Source organism: Suncus etruscus, chromosome 1 (assembly GCF_024139225.1).
Source record: "Suncus etruscus isolate mSunEtr1 chromosome 1, mSunEtr1.pri.cur, whole genome shotgun sequence".
NCBI classification, from domain to species: domain Eukaryota; kingdom Metazoa; phylum Chordata; class Mammalia; order Eulipotyphla; family Soricidae; genus Suncus; species Suncus etruscus.
The window spans coordinates 151,411,121-151,436,173 of NC_064848.1; the positions used below are offsets into that span (position 1 = coordinate 151,411,121).

General features: G+C 38.5%; 2 protein-coding genes and 1 gene segment (V, D, J or C); 1 reads left to right on the top strand and 2 right to left on the bottom strand.

The window, feature by feature from the left end:
* LOC126012093 (T-cell receptor beta-1 chain C region-like) overlaps positions 1 to 25,053 on the top strand; it is an 85,871-nt gene that overhangs the window by 44,958 nt on the left and 15,860 nt on the right.
* LOC126011686 (anionic trypsin) lies at positions 145 to 3,728 on the bottom strand. Of its 2 annotated transcripts, none has more exons than XM_049775505.1 (5): positions 3,689 to 3,728; positions 2,427 to 2,586; positions 1,072 to 1,325; positions 574 to 710; positions 145 to 294 (listed from the first exon to the last, which is right to left on the bottom strand). In XM_049775505.1, exons 1-5 carry the CDS (start codon positions 3,726 to 3,728, stop codon positions 145 to 147), a joined length of 741 nt encoding a protein of 246 aa, XP_049631462.1. The 2 variants fall into 2 exon arrangements, with proteins under 2 accessions (XP_049631462.1, XP_049631456.1); XM_049775499.1 differs by having other exon boundaries at positions 1,072 to 1,394.
* LOC126011742 (anionic trypsin-like) lies at positions 11,996 to 15,301 on the bottom strand. The gene is made up of 5 exons (XM_049775550.1): positions 15,262 to 15,301; positions 14,353 to 14,512; positions 13,121 to 13,374; positions 12,612 to 12,748; positions 11,996 to 12,145 (listed from the first exon to the last, which is right to left on the bottom strand). Exons 1-5 carry the CDS (start codon positions 15,299 to 15,301, stop codon positions 11,996 to 11,998), a joined length of 741 nt encoding a protein of 246 aa, XP_049631507.1.

The following is a 25,053-nucleotide window of genomic DNA, read 5'->3' on the forward strand; positions in this document are numbered from 1 at the left end:
TGAGTATCCTGCTTATTTCCAGAGTCTGTCTGGCATACTCTACACTGTATATACAGAGGGAGAAGAGGGTTCAAAGAAAGAGGACACACACAGGCATTGAGGCAGTCCCTTTATTAGTACAGTGATTGAAGTTGCAAGGAGCCTTTAGTTGGCAGCCATGGTCTGCTCAATCCAGTCCACGAAGTTGCACACCCGGGTGTAGACTCCAGGCTTGTTCTTCTGGGCACAGCCATAGCCCCAGGAGACAACTCCCTGGAGCTCTCCATTGCACACCACGGGGCCACCAGAGTCACCCTGGGAGGAAGATGACAAGTTAATAAAGTGAGAGGGAGATATGCCCCGGTGAAATTCTTGAAGAGTCCACTGCTTAGCTCTGGTACTCCTTTTCATAGTGGTTAATTCTGTCTTCACATAAGAGGATGGCATGCCAAAACTAATAGCTTGTACTCCCTTCATGGGACATGCTCAGCACCCACTTCTACAACCCTCCAGACTAGGGTCGACCACCAGCTCACAATGAGTGTGCAATAGACTAAACTGGGGGCGTTAACTCAACAGAGGTAAGATAAATACCTGGCAGGAGTCCTTGCCTCCCTCCAGGAAGCCAGCGCACACCATGTTCTCAGTGATCTGTCCAGGGTAGGAAGCCTCACACTGGGCCTGGCTCAGCAGGGGAGCATCCAGGCACTGCAGCAGCTCAGGGTTGTTGACTGTGGAGGACAGGAGGAGATTAAGAACATGGTGGATGACCCAGAGTCCCAAGATATAACATAGATAGAATCAGGTGAAAGCCAGGTGTGCCCCAGCAAGATATAATGAACTGGTGCTTCCAGAATAAATAATGGTGACAGCATCCAAGAGGAGATCATGGAAGTGCTCTGTGTGACCTGACTTTGGGTAAATTCACTAAGATTCAGTACCTCATGTGTCTCTAGGGCACAATTCTACATAAATTGGGCACATCAGGACATTAACAGGTTGGAAATAATGACTGTATTACTGCAGGTCTGTGGGTTCTATAGCATGTGGGGGACAGAAGGAAGAGGTAAAGGTCTGAGGATCCCCACTCACCTCCAGAGCTGAGGGTGTTGCCCCAGCCAGAGATGAGACACTGAGTGCCAGCAGGGGCACAGGAGGAGGGCAGGGCAATGGCAGATACACGGGAACTGAGGACTGCTGGGGAGGAGAGCTTGATCAGCATGATGTCATTGTCCAGGGTCCAGCTGTCATAGCGGGGGTGGCGGATGACCTTCACAGAGTTAATGAACTGCTCATTGCCCTCCTGGACCTTGATGTTGTGCTCTCCAAGACGCACCTGGATGCGGCTGCAGAGAGGGAGCACAGTGAGAATTGTTCTCAGGCCTCCCTGACCAGGATCTGCTGTTTCTAGAGCCCTGGTATGGTGTGGAGCTACTATGTCAAAGCTAGCAGAGAGCCCGAGAGACTTTGCTCCTCAAGTGAATATTGCTGAACCTTGGAAGTGAAGTGCTTTTAGTATGTGACCTTCCCAGCAGGTATCTATTTCTCTGTGCTCTCTTGTGCCTCCAGATCTAACTGCACAGAAGTGCTGCTACAAGTATCAGCTTTCTCTTCCCTCCTCTAATAAGGTAAAGCAGTAACCTTTGTTGTCTTCCTTTAATTCCTAACTCCATTGTCTGTAGGAGTGAACCCCTGAAGCAAGTGGCCCAACTCCAGTAATATCGTTTAAAGAAACAGAGTTAATGGTCCTACATAGTTTATTCAGTAGGGTTCAACAATTACAAGGGGGAAACTACAGTATATCTAAATAACCCTTTCAGCATTTTACCACAATGCAGGTGTGTGTGTGTGTGTGTGTGTGTGTGTGCATCTGTATGTGTGTCTGTGTGATCCTGTGGAGAGAAATGTGTGATCATGCACAGATAAGTGTATGATGGGAGCTTGTGACTCTGTGGAACTGAGTGCATGTCTATGTATAGGTGAGATTTTGACCCTATGAGGGTATGTGAGTTGGTGGTCCTGATTGCATTACTTTGGACCAAAGAGAGATCTCAACTCTGCTTGTTTTATCCTCTTGGAACAAAGGGGAACACAAAGCAGCAGCTACTCAGCTCCCAGTTTCCCAGAGAAGGATATCATTGAACTAGAAAGACTCAATTGCCTTGACCAGAACATTGTCAGTGTCTTCCACATGTGACTCTCAAAGGTGTGAGTCTTGCTTGTTTTCACTCTGGGCCTTATATTTCATTCCTATTTCATTTCACATCCATTGTTTTTCTGTATTACCCCTTGGTGTTTTATGTAAATCTTCCCAATTTTCTCTCTTTTTTAACCCAAGATCTAGAGACTTGACTACAAATGGCAGCTTCATTTCATCAGCTATCCTATCTAAACTCTGTCCTGCACTTAGGGGTTCCAGATTGTTGCAGTTAGGGTGCATCACTTACGACTTGAAGCAGTGAGCAGCAGACACCACCCACTGGTCATTGATGAGGGAGCCTCCACAGAAGTGGTAGCCGGCGTTCAGGGACACCTGGTAGGGAACAGAGTTCTCCTGACAGGTGTATCCCCCGACGATCTTGTCATCATCGTCAGTGGGGAAAGCAACTGAGTAGAGACAGAAGAAGAGAAGTGATCAGCAGGATACAGAGGCAATGGATCCAGTTCTTTGCTCCTTAGAATTGCTTCCTATGCACAAAAAATAAATAAGTTAGCTGCTCTGCCTTTGGTCTCAGTTTGTTTCTGGATGAAGTCTGTGTAAGTATGTAGGGACTTGACACCCTACAGAGCACTGAGTATAGCATTTGCCTAATTACCATTTTTCAACAAACACCCTTAGGGACCAACTCAGTTTATGTGTGTAGTCTTCTCACCACTTCATGCTATTGCTTTTCTCTTTCCTCACTGACTATTCTCTCTACTCTTTGGTAAGGAAACTTGGCTTAGCTTGACCATCTGCTATAAATCTTAGGCTTTCTCCATATTCTTCTTTGGGATAACTTTCTGTAATTCTGCCCCTCACCCATTAAACAGTAAGATGTTACTGGATCCTAACATTAATACACAGATTCACAAATGTGGTTGTACACTGGGAATCTGCACTCAGCTTAAGGAATTCATGCAAAGACAATTTTTATAACTAAAAATATGAATATGCAATAAAGAGGATTTTTCTCAACCTCTAATATGTATCTTAAGTGAAGAATACCGTAGATATAATGGACTGATCCATAGCAGAGATTCAGAACTAAACTTGCTTCAAGCACACTCTTTATTCCATAAAGAATATTTTTTTATCTAATTTCTTAAACTTCCTCTTCAGTATTATCTACTAAACCAGCAATTTTTCTGAAATTTGTAAAAATTTCAGAATGTAAAAGATTTAAAGAAATTCAAGAAGAGGAGCTGGAGTGGTTGTGCAGCAGTAAGGCATTTGCCTTGCATACAGCTGACCTAGGACGGACTGCAGTTTGATCCCTCAGCATCCCATATGGTCCCCCAAGTAAGGAGCAATTTTTGAATGCATAGCCAGGAGTAACCCCTGAGCAGCACTGGGTGTGACTCCCCAAAAAAAACATCAAAAAAAGAAATTTCAAGAAGAGAAAGATGAACCATCTAGAGGCCTAATTATAGAGAGAGCAATAATGGTGGAACACACGTTGCTCTCAGGAGAAGACAGGTAAAGTCTGAAGCAGTGCTTGCAACTCACCAGCAGCTCCCAGGAAGGCGAGGATCAGCAGAGGATTCATGGTGGCAGAGTGTAAGTGAGAGGGTGGCTGAGAGCTTTTATACCTCCCAGGTGGAGGTCTGTCAGGATGAAGGCACTGCCCCTCCCACTGCAAGTACACCTGCAGGTGTCCCCTTCCCAAGATCTTGCATCAGCTCAGCTGCATTTGGAACATGACCTTTAAATGTTCCTCCATGTTTGCTCCTGAGGGCAAAGGTCAAGGACAACTGAATCTGAAGTTGGAAAAACAGAGAAAAGCGGTCCCAATATCAGTGGTGTGTACTTTCCAATTCCATAGAACAATGTGGTATGGACTCCATATGAGAAAAAGCCAGCCAGTATAAATGATCTCTGCTATAACTTTGTATCTGCTGCTCAGAGAGAGTCCATCCTCCCCAACCCTCCAATGTGGTTTTCTCCCAGTGTAGTCACAATGCTGTCCTGATTTCCAATTGATCCTTTACCTTGTGCCCAGAACAGTTTGGAAATTTTGGATAATGTAGCTTTTTTTTTTTTTTTGCATATATTTGTCTTTTTATCCTTCTGTTTTCAGTGATGGAGCAAGTCTCCATTTGTCTAATGCATCTCCTTATCTCTGACCCCTGCCACAGAGTGTCCTCAGGACTCCTTAGATGCTGTTACTCTGATTTCTGCTCTCAGGACCTCAGACCCTCTAAAGATCATCAGTCTCATCAACCTTGTCCTTAACTCCTCTGTTGGAAACCCAAACAACTTAGATGGACACACAGAAGTATTTGGAAGCCAACAGAACACACAGATGAGGAATAATTGGAGGCAAAACAAAGTTTTGAGTTGCTGGTGGGAAAATTTTATTTTCTCCACATTTTTATTGATTTAGATTAGCAATAGCAATATAATTTTAATTTTGACAACATTGTATGAGCTCAATATGATAGAACATTATCCTCATTTTATGGATTTCAGACTTTGAAAGAAACAAATGAACCCCTGTTTGAAGGAATAGCTGTGAGCTCCTTAATCTGGGAAAGGGCAGAACATTCCACTATACAGGGCACAAAGAATTGGGTGAAATTTATTACATCCATACCATATGGCATATTATTAAGAGGTTAAAGAGTAAATGAAACTATAGAATATTACATGCATCTAGAGAAAAATAACTACATTTAACTAAACCTCCAAATTATCCTTCTTAGATTTCCACATAAGAATAAATTATCGAGGGCCTGGAGAGATAGCACAGCGGCATTTGCCTTGCAAGCAGCCAATCCAGGACCAAAGTTGGTTGGTTCGAATCCCGGTGCCCCATATGGCCCCCTGGGCCTGCCAGGAGCTATTTCTGAGCAGACAGCCAGCAGTAACTCCTGAGCCCCACCGGGTGTGGCCCAAAAACAAACAAACAAACAAAAAGAATAAATAATCGAAAGATTTGTCACAGACAACTCAATATTCCTAAGGAAAAGATATTTTTGTTTGTTTTGGGCCATACCCTGCAGTGTTCAGGGTTTACTCCTCTCTGTGCTTAGAAATCACTCCTGTCAGGCTTGGTAGGCTATATAGGATGTCAGGGATTGAACATGGGACAACTGCATGCAAGGCAAATGCCCTACTCGCTGTGCCATCGTTTTGCATGAAAAGATCTTTTTTTGAAGCAAGATAGTTTCTTTTTAAATTTGGGGCCAGAACCAGCTGTGCTCAGGGATTACTCCTGGTCTGGTTCTTACTCAGAATCCCTCCTAAGAAGCTCAGGGACCATATGGGATAATTGGGGTTGAATTTAGGTTAGCCACATGCAAGCAAAGAAACCTATTTGCTATACTCTCTCTCCAACCCCCAAGATAATTTTTGTTATTGTATTTTTGGGTTACACTCAGCTGTGCTTAGGGGTTACTCCTGGCTCTGCTCTCAGAAGTCACTCCTGGCAGACTCAGGGGACCATATGGGATACTGGAATTCAAACCACCATTTGTCCTGGATCAGCTGCATGCAAGGCAGGCACCCTACTGCTGTGCTATCTCTCCAGCCCTCAAGATAGTTTTTTAAAATGAAACTTATTTAGAAAGATGGAGAAAGGAGAGAAAAATGAATATTTGTTTAAGAAAGAACAGGAATTTGAGAAAGCAAGCAAACACACAGAGACAAGTAAACATGATACATGTTCAAGGGAGAACTCAGGCTTGAAGCACAAGTCAGAAAAATATAATTTTCAATAGATAATACCATGACAGCTTTAAATATGGGTAAAAAGAAGGCTGAAAAATTTTAAAGCAATTCATTATCATCTAACCAGTCTTGCAAACAAGACTAAAATTCCTAATGTCATCAAAAGCCCTTTCACCTAAAATGAAGAAACTAAAAATATACAGTACAGGTGTTGAGGAGTGAAAATTAATATTGTGGCCCACTCCCAATGAATTTGAGATCAGTCAGTCTAATTAGCTATAGTATAGAACTTTTTATTAGGAAATATGGAAGAAACTGGAGAAAAGATAAATATGAAAAGACACCTTTTATCTGTGGTCTATAAAGAACATAGCAACGTAATGAACAGTATCGAATAATAACAAATCCTTGGACTTTGACTTAGAATCTGAACTTTCCAAGTGATGGAGGCAGGCATTTTAATTGAGAACAGAAGAGACAAATTAATGTGACATAGAGACAGTGATGAACAGTCTTTGGCATTTTGTTGATAAGGTAGGGGAGCCAGTTGAAGTTCATTTTAGTCCTATAATATATAGACCAAAAGTGTAAATTGTTATCATTATTGTCACCAAGAGAACTCAAATTCAAAAACCTATAGAGCATCTCATGATGCTCAGGACTTACTCTTGACTTTCTGCTTAGGAATCTCTCCTGGTGTGAATCAGGGTCCATCAGTTGTGCTGGTGATAAGAATAAGGTACATCAGGTAAGGTGCACAGTAAACACCTTTACTCTGATGTAGCATCTTTCTAGATACAGCATATAAATATTAAGTTATTTTTCTTGCATCAAGTTTCATAAATATAGAGATAACACAAACTAATTTGGTTGATAAGCTAAAGAAAAAATTGAGTATCTCTTAACTGTGGAAGTGATTATTTTAGTCAAGCTTGAAAGTTTTAGAAGACTTTAACTCATATTAAGGTCACAATCTAGAAAGTCTTTCTTATAGTAAGTTATGATTATACCAACAGGAAGTGATAACCATACATACAAAATGCATGACAGTACAAAATAAGATAGAAATTTCCCTATGAATTTATAGTCCAAAGAAGCCTTTTCTCTGAAAGATGGTCTAAAAAAATTTTCCACCTCTGAGGTACAGAGAAATAGGAAACTCTCCATGGAAGATGTTACAGTGTTCACAGACTTAGAAACCTTTCAGATGAAGAGCAGAGGATTGGGAGGATAAGTATGAGTGCATTAAAAAAAATTAAGTGTCAAACTGTGAGTCTAGAAGCCAAACATTTTAAGACAAGCACATTCAGTTATACTCCCCCTATAACATTAGGCACCCCAAAGAAGACAGAAGACCAAATTAGCATGTTTGAATACCTTTCTTTATCTCTGGACATTTGTCATGTAGGGGAGGAGCATTCATTCAAGCTACTTTAAAATAAAATTTCTGTGAAATACTACTTCTGGTTTGAGCATGGAAATAAAATAAGTATTTCTACTGATATTCAATAGTTCCTTGAACTTGAGTCACTTCCCAAAGGGTGCAGAAATACTATTATTATTTGAAAATTTAGAGCCCTCTCCAATTGAAGCCAGAACAGGACAAAGCAATTCATTCTTCCCCCAGGTAAAGGATCATATGCATCTCTGCTCCCAGTTATCTATCCAGCCATAGAAGTTCCACCTGACTATTAACTATGGTCTTGGGACACAGAAGAGATTACAGAAAAGCAATACTATACCTTAGGACCTAGTAATGGAAATAAGGGATTATGTGAATCTTCTTGTTCTTTATGTAGAGCTAAATGAAGGCACATTCAAGAGATATAGAAGGTTTTATGCAAGTGGAAATGGAGAGCATAGTTTTTGCATCACTAGGACAGGCAAGGTGTACTACCGCTTTTAATTTTTGTTTCCCTTTTGATTCTTATGATAATTAGTGGTAACAATTTACTAGATAATTCCTGAGTCCATCTTGTCAGGACTCATGTGAGTAATGTTATAATGCTAGAAGCTTAGTGTGTTTGGGGTGAACTTTCTGAAGTCTGTCTAAAGTGATTAGACCATTTCAAAAGAAAATAGAAAGTGTTAGTAGTAAGAAAAAAAGTAAGGAGAGAAAAGTAGGAGCCTTGTCTTGGCCTATCATCTACTGCTTGGGTACATTTGCATAATGAATCATTGCAACAAACATTATAAATATAAGAAACTATACTTTCATAGGTTTTATACTATTTTCTTTCGAAGTGTTGTTGTCCATAAATTTACAGATAATTTCAAAGTATATTCTATCCCTTTTTGATACTGATATATACAGCTTTCTAAACTATAGTTCTTAGCCATAAAACAGTCTCAAATGTTTACACATAATGTATTTTGGTTTATAATAATTTATATATTTTCTTTTTTGTTGGTTTTATTATTAATTTTTGTTTTTATGCAACAGCCACTAGTACTGAGGACTTAGTACTTAGCCTTACTTATTTACTTACTTACTTACTTACTTAGCCCTGTGCTCAGGAACCATTCACTAATATATACATAGACCATATTTAGTGCCTAGTATTAAATCCAGATACATGTAAAGCTAATACCTTACTTTATGTTTTATCTCTCAACTCCCTACAATTATTTATCTAAGCAAGATCTTTGACTTTCCTAGTGTCATAGTAACAATCAAATAATGCTAACTCTATTGTTTATTAAAAGCAAGGATAGTCATACTTATACCAGAACAGATTTCAAATTTAAAAGGATTATAAAGAACAGAAATAGAAGATTAAGGGCTCTGAACATTAATAAAACCATAAATATACAAGTATCTAATATTGGACTATCAAAATTTGTCACTCATATTTCATAAATCAATTACAAATAGACTTAAGGAAAGATGTTAACAGCAATACAATAATAGTACGAGATTTTAATACCCCCCTCTTACTATTGGATGGATCAACTAAGCAAAAAAATAAAATCAATTGACCTTAAAGGAAGATATTATCTTAATTGAAATATGTAGCTTCCTCCTTCCCCAAAATAATTACACATTTGTTTCTAAGGTATCTGGTAAATTCTCAAATACAAACCACATGCTGAGATACATAATATATCTCCACATATCAAGTAGAAATGCATCAGCTATTTTTATCAAACTGCAATGTTTTAAAAGTAAAGATTAATCATTCACAAAAAGTGGAGAAAACTCAACACTTGAAACTAAACAACTTATTTCTGAACAGCCGATGAGTCAAGGAGAAAGTAAAGGAAATAATTAAAAAATATCTTGGAAACAAATGAAATAGTATATAAAAGGCATTATATGGGACACAGTAAGAGCTATTTCACTTTTAAAGGGAAGTTTATAGCAATAAAAGTGTTTATTAGAAAAGGAGAATGGCCCAAATAATAATGTAATTTAACAGCTTAAATTACTAGAAGTAGACTAAGAGAGTGAGCCCAAAGTAAGCACAACAAAGGAAATAATACAACTTGGCATAGAAATCAACAAAATAAAAGCCAAAAATGTATGAAAGACCAATGAAATAATTAGCTGTTTTTCAAAATAATAGTAATAAAACAAGATAAACAAACCATTATCTAGACTCACAAAGAATGAAGAGAAAACTCTAACCATGTAAGAAATTGAAGAATAAACATTACTATAAGTACCACAGAAATTCAAGCATCATAACAGGTTACTATGACAAACTTTATGTCATGGAAACAGAGAACCGAAGATAAATGGATATATTTTTGGAACATTATAGTCTCCCCAGACTGAGTCAAGAAGAAGCAGAATATCTGAACACAACAATATCTAGCAAGGAAACCAAAACAGAAATCAAAAGTCCTCCCCAAAATATAAGCTCAGGATGAGGGATTTACTAGTTAATTTTCCTAAATCTTCTAAAAGGACCTACTTTCTGTCCTTCCTAGACTCTTCTAAAAGTGGAGGAAACATGAAAATTCCTCATTTCTATTATTGCAGTTTTACTCTGATAGCAAAAGCAGATAGAGATATCATTAAAAATAATGATATAGAGCAATATTGCTGATGAATATAGAGGCAAAGATCCTCAACAAGTATTAGTGAGTCAAATCCAACAATATGTTAAAGGAGCCAGTGAAATTGTTCCTTATGGATGCAAAGATGGTTTAATGTAAGCAAGTCAATGAATGTAAAGCACTTTATACATGGAAAGTTAAAAATCATGCAATCATACCAATAAATACAGAGGAAGCATTTGGCAAGATCCAACACTTTTTCATGATATAAAATGATAAAAAAGACCAGAGAGATAGCATAGTGGTTAAGGTATATTCCTTGTACACTGCAAACATTGGTTTTATTCCCCTACCCCACATAGACACCTCAATCCTGCTAAGAGTGATCTCTGAGTATGAAGATGCTGTGACCACCAACTAGTGTTACATAAAAACCAAACACAATAAAATACTCAAAAAATATGAATAGAAGAATTTTTCTCAGTACACTCAGAATAATTTACCATGAACCCACAGTTAATATCGTAGTGATAGAAAACTGAAAGCCATTTCTTTAAGTTAAAAATGATATTCTATATGACCTAGCAATATTCTACTTTTTTGATATCAACCCAAAAACATCATTTGAAAAGATGTTTGCCCTTTAGTGTTCATTATTATTCACAATAATCAAAGTATGGAAACAACCCAAGTGCCCAAGAACAGATGAGTGGATATATATTCATAATAAATTAGTACTTGGCTGTAAGGAAAATGAAATCATGCAATTTTCTGCTATGTGAATAGAATACTGTACTGAATAAAGTCAATGAGAGGGAGAAGGTCAAATATAAAATGTTCTCTCACATATATAGAATATAAAGAAACATTGAAAAGGCATAAAAATGGGGCCGGAGAGATAGCATGGAGGTAAGGCATTTGCCTTTCATGCCAGGAGTCATCGGTTCAAATCCCGGCGTCCCATATGGTCCCCCGTGCCTGCCAGGAGCAATTTCTGAGCCTGGAGCCAGGAATAACCCCTGAGCACTGCCGGGTGTGACCCAAAAATCACAAAAAAAAAAAAAAGGCATATAAATGGCCAATGGTAAAAGAACCAAAGAATTGACATATAGATCTCTTTTACAAAGGGGGTGTAGTGGTGGTAGTAGTGGTGGTTTACAAAGGTATTAGTGGTGTATAAAGTAGTATACAAAGTAGTGGTTTAAAAGGGGGGTGTAGTGGTGGGATGGAAGCAGGAGATACTAGTACTTGGCCAAGTGTGTGGTATTGGAACACTGTATGTCTGACACCTTATTAATCATTATTACTTTTGTAAATCATGATACCTAAATTTAAATTTTTAAGTTGCCATAGCTATAAAAGAACTTGAGAATAAACCTGATCGATGTTGAATGAAAAAAGTTATAGTAAAATTTTGTTTTCTGGGAATGGAGAGATAATAGAGGGATGGTACAGTGCTTATCTTGCAAGTGGCTAGCCAAGGTTTGATCGCTGGCACCAAAAATAGTCCCCTGAGCTCACCAGGAGTGATCCCTGAGATAGGGAATAAGAACTGAGTAATAATAGGTATCACACACACACACACACACACACACACACACACACACACACACACACCCCAAAATATTGTCTATGGCATTCTATTAGTAACTCCCTTTGATTTTTATTCACACACACAAACAAAAAAGCAGAGATAAACTGAAAAACATCTATCAGTTACCAACCAAGTATGAGAGAAATGAGCAGCGAGCTCAGAGTTAGGACAGCAGACTAATTTCTTACACACGGAGACATGCAGAAGCTATGATAAAGTTCTACATATATATATTCAGGACAAATAAAGGATTGGCATTGGTCTGTAACTGCATTGACATTGTAGTTTAAAGAGTGTTTCTGACATATTTCCTCTCCCTCCCCTCTGTTTGCTTTCTTTTGTTCTGGATTTTCCTCTCACTCTGCTACTCAATATCACATTTATGGAGCATACTTTGGGAACTGGGTTTTCTGCTCATCTTTGTGGCTGTCTAACTGGAGTTGGCAGGTATGTCCAGTGGGAGAGTTGAGTTCAAGGAAAGAGGCAAAGGCACAGGCATTGAGACAGATTTACTTTATTAGCATAATGACTTGGGTGCTGGGGAAACTTTAGTTGGCAGCCATGGTCTGTTCAATCCAGTCCACGAAGTTGCACACCCGGGTGTAGACTCCAGGCCTGTTCTTCTGGGCACAGCCATAGCCCCAGGAGACAACTCCCTGGAGCTCTCCATTGCACACCACGGGGCCACCAGAGTCACCCTAAAAGAACAGAGAAGGAACATTTGTTTTTTTTTTTTTTGTTTTGTTTTGGCCACATCTGGTGATGCTCAGGGGTTACTCCTGGCTATAAACTCAGAAATTGCTCCTGGCTTAGGGGACCATATGGGATGCCAAGGATTGAACTGAGGTCCATCCTGGGTTAGCTACGTGCAAGGCAAGTGCCCTTCCGCTCTCTGGCCCTAGAAGGAACATTTATAAAGAAGAAAGAAGAGGTGTGTCTCATGGTAGGACCTTAGAGATTCCATTTTGTTCAACTCTGGGCCTCCTCCTCTTTGTTGCCTTTTCTCTGCACATATTATGACACAACATCAGAGCAGCTTGTCATCATTTCGGGTGACATGCTAAACATCCTCCTCTACCAGTCCTAGATATGGGGTCCACACTCAGATCCCTATGAGTGTTCAGTAGAATAGGGTCAACGTAACCCCCGAAAAAGGGTAAGTACCTGGCAGGAGTCCTTGCCTCCCTCCAGGAAGCCAGCGCACACCATGTTCTCAGTGATCTGTCCAGGGTAGGAAGCCTCACACTGGGCCTGGCTCAGCAGGGGAGCATCCAGGCACTGCAGCAGCTCAGGGTTGTTGACTGTGGGGACAGGAGAAGATTAAGAACACGGTGGATGACCCAGAGTCCAGAGACATAACATAGATAGAATCAGGTGAAAGCCAAGTATGCCCCAGTAAGATATAATGAACTGGTGCTTCCAGAATAAATAATGGTGACTGCATCCAAGAGGAGTTCATGGAAGTGCTCTGTGTGACCTGACTTTAGATAAATTCACTAAGATTCAGTACCTTATGTGTCCCCAGAGCATAATCCTACATAAATTGGTTACATCAGAACATTTACAGGTTGGAAGCAATGGTTGTACTGTATTCTTGCTGGTCTGTGGGTCTATAATCTGTTGGGGGGGACAGAAGGAAGAAGAAGGATAAAGCTCTGAGGACCCCCACTCACCTCCAGAGCTGAGGGTGTTGCCCCAGCCAGAGATGAGACACTGAGTGCCAGCAGGGGCACAGGAGGAGGGCAGGGCAATGGCAGATACACGGGAACTGAGGACTGCTGGGGAGGAGAGCTTGATCAGCATGATGTCATTGTCCAGGGTCCAGCTGTCATAGCGGGGGTGGCGGATGACCTTCACAGAGTCAATGAACTGCTCATTGCCCTCCTGGACCTTGATGTTGTGCTCTCCAAGACGCACCTGGATGCGGCTGCAGAGAGGAAGCACAGTGAGAACTGGTCCCAGGGCCTCCCTGATCAGAATCTGCTGCTCTTGGACTTTGAAAATTGTATGGCCTTTATGCATAAGGAGTGCTGGTAGCAAAGTGCAAAGTCTGAAGTACTCTGTTTTTGAACTGGTTAATGGACTAGGAGATAGGTAGCCTCTCTGCAGGCATTTTCTTCTCTGTGCACAGATCTAACGCAAGTGTCAGCCCCTTCTTTCCGCCCTGTGATAAGGGAAAGTAACGACCTTTTCTCTGCTTTGTCTTCCTTGGCTTCTCACTTCTACAAAAACATGCCAGGGATGTTGACCAATAACAACAACGTACCAAAGACTTTCAAATCACAATTTTTGGTTCTACCCTGTTCATTCAGTGGGGTCCCCAGATTCAGATTGTGTGAGGGAGCAACTATAGATTTGCACAGACCTGCAAGTTTGTGACAATGAGCAGGTGAGTGTGATTCTGTATATGGAAGTGTGTGGTCCAAGAGGTTCATTTTTGACCTTGTTTTTAGATGCTTTGAATCAGAGAGTGATCCCATCTCCGCCCAACCGCATACCTCTAAGGGAGTGAAGTAGCAAACCCACAGCTACCAGTTTCTGACTGAAAAGTTTCTCATTGCAGAGGGTCAAGCCTAGCCTATCTCCCTGATTCAGTATCTTGTTGATAGCAAAATTGCATGACTCTTAAAGATATGTGTCTTGCCTACCTTCCCAATAATGGCCTCACCTAAGACCTCAATTCTTTATGCCTTTTTTATTTTCACGCATCTATGTATCATCTCTTGGTTATTGGTGTTAACTTTCCTAGTTAACTTGCCTCTTCATTCTCATATACAGACTTACCTAAGACAGGCAACTTCTCCCATTATTGTTCCCAATGTTCTCACCCATATCCTCAGCCTCCCCTGTATGGTTAAGCTTTCAGGGGACCCAGGAGAGTTTGTAGTTGGAGTGTATCACTTACGACTTGAAGCAGTGAGCAGCAGACACCACCCACTGGTCATTGATGAGGGAGCCTCCACAGAAGTGGTAGCCGGCGTTCAGGGACACCTGGTAGGGAACAGAGTTCTCCTGACAGGTGTATCCCCCGACGATCTTGTCATCATCGTCAGTGGGGAAAGCAACTGAATGGAGACAGGAGAGAAGTGATCAGCAGGATATGAGGCATGTGGATCTCCTTCCCTTGGCTAGATCTCGCTCAGTAGAATTACTTCATGTGCAAGCTGATGCTCTTCCCTTCCCAGTGGTAGTTTATGTATATGTGTAGCTAACTGCTCAGGGATCCTGGAGGGTTCAGTGTTTTACCTCTTCCAGAGTCACAAGACACAAGAAACACATATTAGTAGATAATGCTCCCATGAGATTGTTGTAGGTATGACATTTTCCCACCACCAAGTGCTATTACTTTCCTCTGTCATCACTGCCTGTTTAATATGCTCTCTCAGCTTTTCATGTTCAAGATGCTTGACTTAGCTTGAACACAGGGAATCTATTTCAGCCTAAGAATTACACACACGGACTATACTGCAAGCCAATCAGTCATAATTTCAAATGGTATACTGTTAAATGAGGATTTTCTCATTTTTCCTAGGTTTATCTAAATTGAAGGGTCCCTCTGGAGGACCTATACACTGCAGAGACTTAACCTCAACACACTTTTCCTCCCATGAACCACCATCGTCTGTCCAGTTTCTTCTACCAATGCCCTCAAATGGTTGATTGGGATTTAAAGTAGTGTCATATGTGAAATTAGAAGAATAAGGAAGGGAAGAACAGAGAAGTTGATTTTGATCATCATACAAAATAGTAAGAACAAATAGTTGTTCCAGTTAGAAGAAGGTAGGTGAAATCTGAGGCAGTGCTTGCAACTCACCAGCAGCTCCCAGGAAGGCAAGGATCAGCAGAGGATTCATGGTGGCAGAGTGTACGTGAGAGGGTGGCTGAGAGCCTTTATACCTCCCCATGTGGAGGTAGGGGTGTGTGAAGATTGGGGCACTATCCCTCCCACTGCAAGCAGGTGTCCCCTTCCCAAGATCTTCTATCAGCTCTGCTACAGTCATGACCTTTCCATGTCATGGGAACATACCTCCTGTTACTCCTCCCTCCAACTCAGAACTCTGTTTTTCCTTTGTTTTCCATCCCCCCATTTCCCTGTCTTATTGGTCTCCAAAGATCCAAGCGTCAACCTGTATTGTTGAATACTCCAGAGACTTCATGGGACAGGGTTGGTGAGAGTGAAGAGGTGAAACATTCCCAAAAGCCTCAGAGTTACAGAATCAGGGGTGGGGGGGGGTCATTGCAGGTCAGATGATTCTATAAATGGGAAAATAGGGAAAACCAGATTCAATATCAAGGATTTGTACTTTCACAGTGTCCACAATTCAGTGTAGTATGTACTTTATGTTCAGAACAAAATCTCTCAACCTGGCAAGACCTCTGCACACCCCTCCTCCCAAGACTGTAGCCCAGACATATCCTGATCTTCCTCTTCTTCAAATGTGTTTATTTTTCATTGTAGTCACTATGCTGTTCTGGTCTTTGACATAATCCTCTAATCTGTTCCCAGCCAAGTCCAAGATTTCAGACAATGGACCCTCCTGCTGCATTACTCCTTTTTATACCTGGTCTGTTGCTAATTTGGGTTAAGTCACAGTGCTTCATTCAAACTGATCTCCTCTGTCACCTGCCATATAGTGTCCTGCAGGTTACAGATTCTGTAACCCTGACTTTTGCTCTTAGGCTTTGGGGAATGTTTCAACTCTTCATTCTCACCAACCTTGTCCCTCACTGTCTCTGGAGGCTTGAACAATCCAGGTTGACAGACGAATCTTTAAAGACCAACAAGACAGGGAGATGTGGGGGGAATAAATAACTAAAGAAAAACAGAGTTCTGAGTTTCAGGGAGAAGTGGCAAGAACTTTCTCTTATGTATTATATTTTATTATATTTATTATATATTATATTTTATATGTATTATAGATCCTATATTATCTATTAATTTTTACTAGCAAGAAAAAATAATTTGTCACAATATTGTAAGAACTTTCATCAAATGGGGCATTGTTTTCTTCATTATATAAATTTCAGGAACGAAAATGAAGGAGTGAAACTCTATCAGAGGTCCTCAAACTTTTTAAACAGGGGGCCAGGTCACTGTTCCTCAGACCATTGGAGGGTCTGACTATAGTAAAAACAAAACTTATGAACGAATTCTTATGCACACTGTATATATCTTATTCTGCAATGAAGAAACAAAACAGATACAAATACAATATGTGGCCCGCGGGCCATAATTTGAGGACCACTGCTTTAGTTGAATAAGTAACTGAGAGTTTTCCTAATTTGAGCTATGACTAAACAAAAAGAAGAGATGCAAAAGTCTTAAGATCAATATTTCCAAAACTAAAACCTAATCAAACTGCTAAAATCCCAATAAAAGAACAAAATATATAGACATCTGGGCACATTGAATGAAATTCCTGATGATCATCCTCGGCACTTCAACACATGCTTAGGAAGCTGAAGGAACTGAAATAGGCAATTCTGTATTCAGCATGAGAGAATTTTCAGTAGAGAATACTCAAACAGATCATAAGTCAGGGTAGAAAAAGAACAGATTTATGGATAAACAAATTAAAGCAATTCACCAGCAACAAAGCAGCCTTGCAAGTAATCAAAAATTTTTGTATAAAATAGAAAGCCATTTCACCCAAAAATATTAAGAAATTAATATTATAAAATTAAGTGTTCAAGGAAGGAAGATTAAATATACCCACTATAATGAATATACATCACAAATCTAATAAGTCTCAAATAGAACTTCACATACATACATTAGTACCACTTTAAAATAGAAATGATGAAGGAAACATAAAGAACAGGAAGAAGGAACAGGAAGAACAAATATTCAATGATGTTTGTTATTCATGGTATTTAAAGAAATAAGGCAAGAGAATGAACAGTGTCCAATGATAACAAGCCCTTGAACTTTGTTTATAGAGCAGGTTTCCAAGAGGTGGGGGCAGGTAGTTGACAAGTGGAAAGGGAAATTAGAAGTCACATATGGATAATTATGGAAGGTCTTTGACATTTTGATGGAGATGCAGTAGCTTTCTAGTTTATACAAATTAATATTGACATTAATGCAACTATATTATTTTAAGTACAATAAAATAAATAAGAAATCATAAAAACTCAAACAGCACAAAAAGCAAGATTTTTAAATTTGCAAAGAAAATTTTGAATTTGTAAGGAATTTATTTTTAAATTTGCAAAAAATAAATGTGAAAAATAAAGTAAATCAAGAAAAAAACTATCATGATTAGTGATCTAAGTTTACTATTAAAAATGACTGAGTTGGTGCCATCTCCTGCCTGATGCCTTTCAAAGCTTCTGCATCTCTTCATTTTTTAGCACATCTTCTTGCCCATGAAGCACACCATGACATGCAATATAAGCCATACTACAAGCTTGTCAATGTGCAAAAACCACAGGACAAGAGCATGCATAGAGAATGAAGATGGCAGCTCTGTTGACCCAGATTACCGACCAAAAAGTTAAACTCTCCAACAAGGAGTTCAAAGTAGTAATATAGAGGGTGCTCATAGAACTCAAAGAAAGAAGACATCCAGTATGAGAGAACACAAAAAATGTAAGCAGAAAAATCCATACTGTAATGATATGAGTGAATAACTCAGTACTTGAAATTAAAAACACAATGGAAAGCCTTCAAATTTCTACAATTTTAAATTCTATCCTAAAATTCAAAATTCTAATATTTTAAATTTCTAAAATTCTCAATTTCAAAATCTATATCTAACCTAAAATTCTACATTCTATTCTAAAATTCTAAATTCAAAATTCTAAAATTCTAAATTCTATTCTAAAAACAATGACTGAGTTTATTGAGTAATACACAAAAATTATTTGAGTAACTTATAAATAAAAGTACAACTTTTTGCTGCCTATATTCACTTTCAGAATAAATATAGGCCTATAATCTTACAAGAAAATAGACATTTTATTTATTTATTTATTGGTTTTTGGGCCATATCTGGTGACACTCAGGAGTTACTCCTGATTATGCACTCAGAAATTGCTCCTGGCTTGGGGGCTTATATGGGATGCCAGGGATCAAACCCAGGTTCTGCCTGAGTCAGCCACATGCAAGGTAAACATCCTACCACTGTGCTCTCTCTCTTGCCCTGAAAATGGACATTTTAGAAGGCAAATACAGCTGTACTTATATTAGAAAACAGATTTCAGCTAAAAAAGGTAAGAGGGTTTACCTTACATAATAGTTTAATATAACAAGAAAACTTTATGCTTATTAATATAATATATAAGGGACACCAAAATACATTAAGCAATTACTAACTTAAATAAAGAATAATATCAATAAAATTACAATTAGGTCCTTCTTATAACAGAGAAATTCAATAGACAATAAATAGAAATAAAATTAACCTTAATAATAAATGAAAGCATATGTGCATCACCTATGTGAAGCTCTGAATTTGATGTCCAGAATTAAAAAAAATTGTTTAACCAAATGAGCCTTGATATATATATATTTATATTTATATATAAAATATATTTATATTTATATATAAAATAAAATATATAACACACATTTTTTAAAAATTTTACACTAACCTCTTTTAAGAATAGTTCATATGCTATAATGTATAGACTGAAAGCATAAATATTTTTTAAACATAATGCTATATAATTTAATACACAAACACAGGTCTAGAGAGATAGCACAGCTGGAGGGCATTTGCTTTGCACATGGCCGACCTGGGATGAACCTGGGTTCTGTCCCTGGCATCCCATATGGTCCCCCTGAGCCTGCCGGGAATGATTTCTGAGCACAGAGCCAGGAGTAAACCCTGAGTACCACCACCGTGTGAGACCCCCATCCAAAAGTATAAAATAAGAACACAAACACAGAAAGAAGCCTAGACAAACCCCACAATGCAGTGACTAAGCAATATCATTCTTGGTAACTACTAGGCTAATGAGGATATTAAAGCAGAAATTTAAAAAAATACATGGGGGCTGCTTTTCTGCATGAGACAGCCTAGAAGACACCAGCCAACATAATCTCTTCAGGGCCCAAACCCGGTAAGCTGTTCCCATCTAATAAACGTGGGGACTTATTCCTGCTGTGTGTTTGGGCATGAAAGCCATTATAAAGGGCTGCTGCCTTGCTCCCTGCATGCTTTTCTGAGTGAGACAGCCAAGAAGACACCAGCTAACATAATCTCTTCAAGGCCCAAACTCACACATAGTAAAAACCACACTACAAGCTTGGCAATGGGGAAACAATGCAGGACAACCCCATGTATAGAGAATGAATATGGCAGCATTGATGACCCAAAAAGTACCAACCAGCTAGGTATCCTCTCAGATAAAGTATTTATGGAGGATATTCATGGAGCTCAAAGAAAGCATAGATTGAGCGGAATGGAACACAAATAAGAATCAAGAGGATATGAAGATAAAAATCCAAAAATTTCATACTGAAATGGCAGGTCTGAAAAACTTGGTAGTTGAAATGAAAATCTCAATAAGTCTCTCCAACTGAGTACCAGCAGCTGAGGACAGGGTCAGTGAGCCAGAAGATGAGATGTAGAACAACTCCATACAGCAGAAGAGATTGGAAAAGAACCTTAAAACAAATGATCAGACAATGAATAAACTACTCAAAGAATGTGAACAGATGAAAATAGAAGTCTTTGATAAACTCAACAGAAACCACATAGGAATCATTGGACTCCCAGAGACCCAGGAAAAGAATAATAGTAAGAGGAGTTGGAGAAAGAGTGAGAAGAGGAAGAGGAAGAAGGGGGAAAAGAAGAGGAAGAAGAAGGGGAAGGAGAAAAAGAAGAGGAGAAAGAAGAGGAAGAAAAAGAAGAGGAGGAAAGAAGGACGAGGGGGAGAAAGATGAAAAAGAAAAAAGAAAAAGAAGATGAGAAAAGAAAAGAGGAGTAAGAGGAAGAGGCTAAGGATGTAGTTCAATTTGTAGAGCAGATGACTTATAGGTGTCAATGCCTAAATTTGATCGCAGATGATCTCAGTTTTATGCTCTAATATTTTCACAACTTGTATGAATTTGTGTATATCTGTACATATAAAAATATATGATATACTTATGCATGCTCACATCTAATAAAAATTTGCTCATGCTTCATAAAAGAGAAATATACGGAGCCAGAGAGGTAGCATGGAGGCAAGGTGTTTGCCTTGCATGCAGAAGGATGTTGGCTCAAATCCCGGCATCCCATATGGTCTCCAGAGCCTGCCAGGAGCAATTTCTGAACATAGAGCCAGGAGTAACCCCTGAGCGGTGCCAGATGTGACCTAAAAACCAAAAAAAAAAAAAAAAAAGTACATGAAAAATGAAGAAAATATATAATTAATAAGAGTCTAAGAATAAAGTTAATAATGATAAAGGCTTTCAAAAATAAGAAAAATCATAAACAACTTACCCCTACAGCTAACGCAACTGGATAAAGAACAACGAATAGTTTAAAAAAAAACATAAAAATCAAAATGGAAATAAAATAGAAATAAAAAGTACCTAAAAATTTAAAATAATGAATATAGATGTGCATAAAGCATTTTATATTGTTTTTATGTTCTTAGGATATATCCCTAGGAGTGATATAACTGGATCATATAGGAGCTCAATTTCAAGATTTTTGAGGAATATCTACATTGTTTTTCATAAAGACTGGACTAGATGGCATTCCCTCTCAGCAGTGAATGAGAGTTCCTTTCTCCACCTCCCCTCCAGCATTGATTGTTCTTGGTTTTTTGTTTTTTTTTTTTTTGTTTTTTTGTTTTTTGATGTGTTCCAATCTCTGTAGCATGAGATGGTACCTCATTGTTGTTTTGATTTGCCACTCCCTGATGAATAGTGATGTGGAGCATTGTTTCAAGAGTCTTTTGGCCATTTGTATTTCTTCTTTGAGGAAGCATCTGTTCATTTCTTCTCCTCATTTTTTGATGGGGTTAGACAGATGACCGACAACAGATGAGTGGCTAAAGAAACTGTGGTACATATACACAATGGAATACTATGCAGCAGTCAGGAAAAAAATGAAGTCATGAAATTTTCCTATATGTGGATGGACCCGGGAACTATCATACTGAGTAAAATAAGTCAGAGGGAGAGATATAGACACAGAATAGTCTCACCCATCTATTGGTTTTAAGAAAATAGGGGCTGGCGAGGTGGCGAGGAGGTAAGGTGTCTGCCTTGCAAGCGCTAGCCAACGAAGGACCGCGGTTCGATCCCCCGGCATCCCACATGGTCCCCCCAAGCCAGGGGTGATTTCTGAGCGCTTAGCCAGGAGTAACCCCTGAGCATCAAACGGGTGTGGCCAGAAAAAAAACAACAAAAAAAAGAAAAGACATTATTGTAATAATACACAGAGGCAACATAAATGAAAAATGGAAGGATCAGTCCACAATATGAATCTTACCATGAAGAGTGGTAAGGTTAGTTAGAAAAATAACTGAACTAACAACTATTATGACAATGTTAATGAGTGAATAAAGTAGAAGGCCTGTCTTGAATACAGTCAGTATTCAAGTTGGGGCAGAGGGAGTTTGTGGGGGGGGTCCTTGGCTGTGGAAAAGTTGCACTGGTGAAAGGGGGGTGTTCATTTTTATGACTGAAAGCCCACTACAAACATGTTTGTAATCACGGTGCTTAAATAAAGATATAATTATTTTTATTTTGGGTTTGGGGCCACACCCAGTGATGCTCAAAAGTTACTCCTGGCTATGCAGTCAGAAAGCATTCCTGGCTTGGGGGACCATATGGGATGCAAGGGGATTGAACCGCCATCCATCCTAGGTCAGCCACTTGCAAGGCAAATGCCCTACTGCTGAGCGACTGCTCCGGCCCAAAGATATTTTTTTTAAAGAAAAAATACTATGTTTGAAATAAGTGGAAAGAGGAGTGATAAACAACTACATCCTAAAAATATTTTTAAATGACATTTGTGCTTTGAAAATGTTGAATAAAGTTTTTTAGGATTTTAAAGAAAAGAATAAACATTTTAAATGCTAGAATAAAAGATAAAAGGAGAAATTATAATGAATACCATAAAAATAAGGAAGTTCATAAGAAACTTTCGTGAATACCTAAGGCCAACAAACTTAATAATCTAGAATAAATGAATAGATTTTAATATAATGACAACCTACAAGTTCCTGATCACTACCAGATATGCCTTCCCTCTCCCCCAAAATAAAAACAAATAGAAAACCTAAATTCCATCACAAGAATAGAAAAACTTCAAGCAAATAAAACCACTTTAGAAAGATGATTTTTTTCAGCAATTTTTACCAAACTTAAAAAAAATAAGCTTAAGCTTCAAAATGTTTTAATCTATATACATAAGAAGTCAAATTCTTTTCAATATATTTTAAGGAGCCAGCATTATCATGAAATTATGGCCAGATAAGGCATACAGAAAAAAAACACCCTGCACATTAATGAACAAGCTTTGATGAACAAGTTTTCAAACAATACTAGCAAAGAGATATCATAGATGCATTATCATGATCATTCGTCATAACCAAGTAAGTCTTATTCACTTGCCAGAATAATTCAATTTATACAAAATGACTAATATGATATACTATGTCAATAAAATAAAAATCATAGAAAAAAATCATAGAACAATGTAAATATAAGCATAGAAGGCATTAACAAGAAATACTTAATATCCATTAAGAGAAATATCTATTCTTATATTCATTATTCAATATCCATTATATTAAAAATTTGGATTCAACATCTGAAATTCTTGGTAAAATGAGAATAGAAGAACCATCATTGAAGTCATAAATCCTGAGTTAATATAACAATAGTAAAATTTTGGGGGGTTTTTTTGGGGGGGTGAGGATCACACCCAGCTGTGCTCAGGGGTCACTTCTGGCTCTAGGTCAGAAATTGCTCCTGGAAGGCTCGGGGGACTATATGAGATGTCGGGATTTGAACCACCATTGTTCTGCATGCAAGGCAAACGCCCTGCCTCCTGTTATCTTTCCAGCCCCCAACTAGTAACATTTTTAAAGCTATTTTTTTAATATTTAAATAATTCTGTTCACTATCACATGCTTATTTTATCTAGTATGGAAATTCTTAGTGCATTTAGACAATAAGACTAATATTAAAGGATGGCTTGGGAGATAGTACAGAGATGGGGCACATGCTTAATATGTGCCATTTTGGGGGGCACCACTACATGGTCCCCTGAGTATCACCAGGTGCATCTCTTAAAGTCACCATGGCTGACCAGGATAGCCCAGGTATCTCTGGCACTTGCAGAGCCTAAATACAATGGCATGCAATGAAGTGAACACTGTTTGGGAAACTCTCTCTTTCTCTCCTTTTCTCCCTCCCTTCCTCCCTCCCTCCTCTCTCTCTCTCTCTCTCTCTCTCTCTCTCTCTCTCTCTCTCTCTCTCTCTCTCTCACACACACACACACACACACACAAACACACACAACATGAAACAACAGAAGTAAATCTAGTAAATCTATCAATATTGGCAGCTGATATGAAAATCTATAGAAAAACCTCCAAGACCCCCTTACAACCCTATTAGAAAAATTAATGAGTACAACTAAGTGACTGGTTACAAAATCAATATATAAAACCTGTTCCATTTCTAGACACATAATAAATGAGAAGAAGAAATAGGAAAGTAGTCTCATTTACAATTGCATCTGAAACAACCAAATATCTAAGAAATAAACTTACCAAAGGAAGTGAAATATGTGCATGATGAGAGCTACAAGAAATTGTTGAGAGACACAGAATAAGACATACAGAGACAGAATGACAATAGAGTCAAGTGATCACTCAATAAATTAAGTGTATATTTAGCATGCAGGACACCCTGATTTGCTTCCCAGAATAGTATGGTCAGAATTACAAGATTTAATTCAAATAAAAGAAAAAAAAAAAAGAGGAGAAAAAGATGGGAAAACTTCTAAGGTTTTAAGAATAAGGAAAAGCAGAATTCATATAGGCAAAATGTCCATTTTACCAAAAGCAATCTAAAGATAATGCACTTCCAATAAAATTAGCAATACATTCCTTAAAAATAAGTGCCAAAAAATTTAAATGTCAAATATTAGAGTTTATATAAAATCATGAAACATCTGAATAGCTACAGCAATCCCAAGGAAGAAAAATAAAAGGAAGTAGTTGTTAAATAACTTCAACCTCTACTTTAAATTAAAGCAGCAGTAATTAAAATCATTAAATATTGGTTTAAAAATAAGCATATATCTAAAGAAAATAGAATTGAAGAGCCTAGAATCAAATTTATACATTTACTATTATCTAATTTATTGCTTAATTGAAAATCTTAACCTGGAGTCGCTTCAACAGATGGTTATGAAAAATCTAGACAATCATATGCCAAATATTGAAGTTAGTGCTACAGAGATAGGGAAATGGGTAAGATATTTACATTGCCTGTGGCCAACCCGAGTTTAATCCCAGGCACCATGTATAGTCTCCCAACCACCACCAGAAGTGTGACCTTGAGACCAGAGCCACCTGGTATGACCCCTCAAAAAAAAAAAAAAAAAACAAGATTACATTTGGATTATTCACACAAACACTTTCTCCT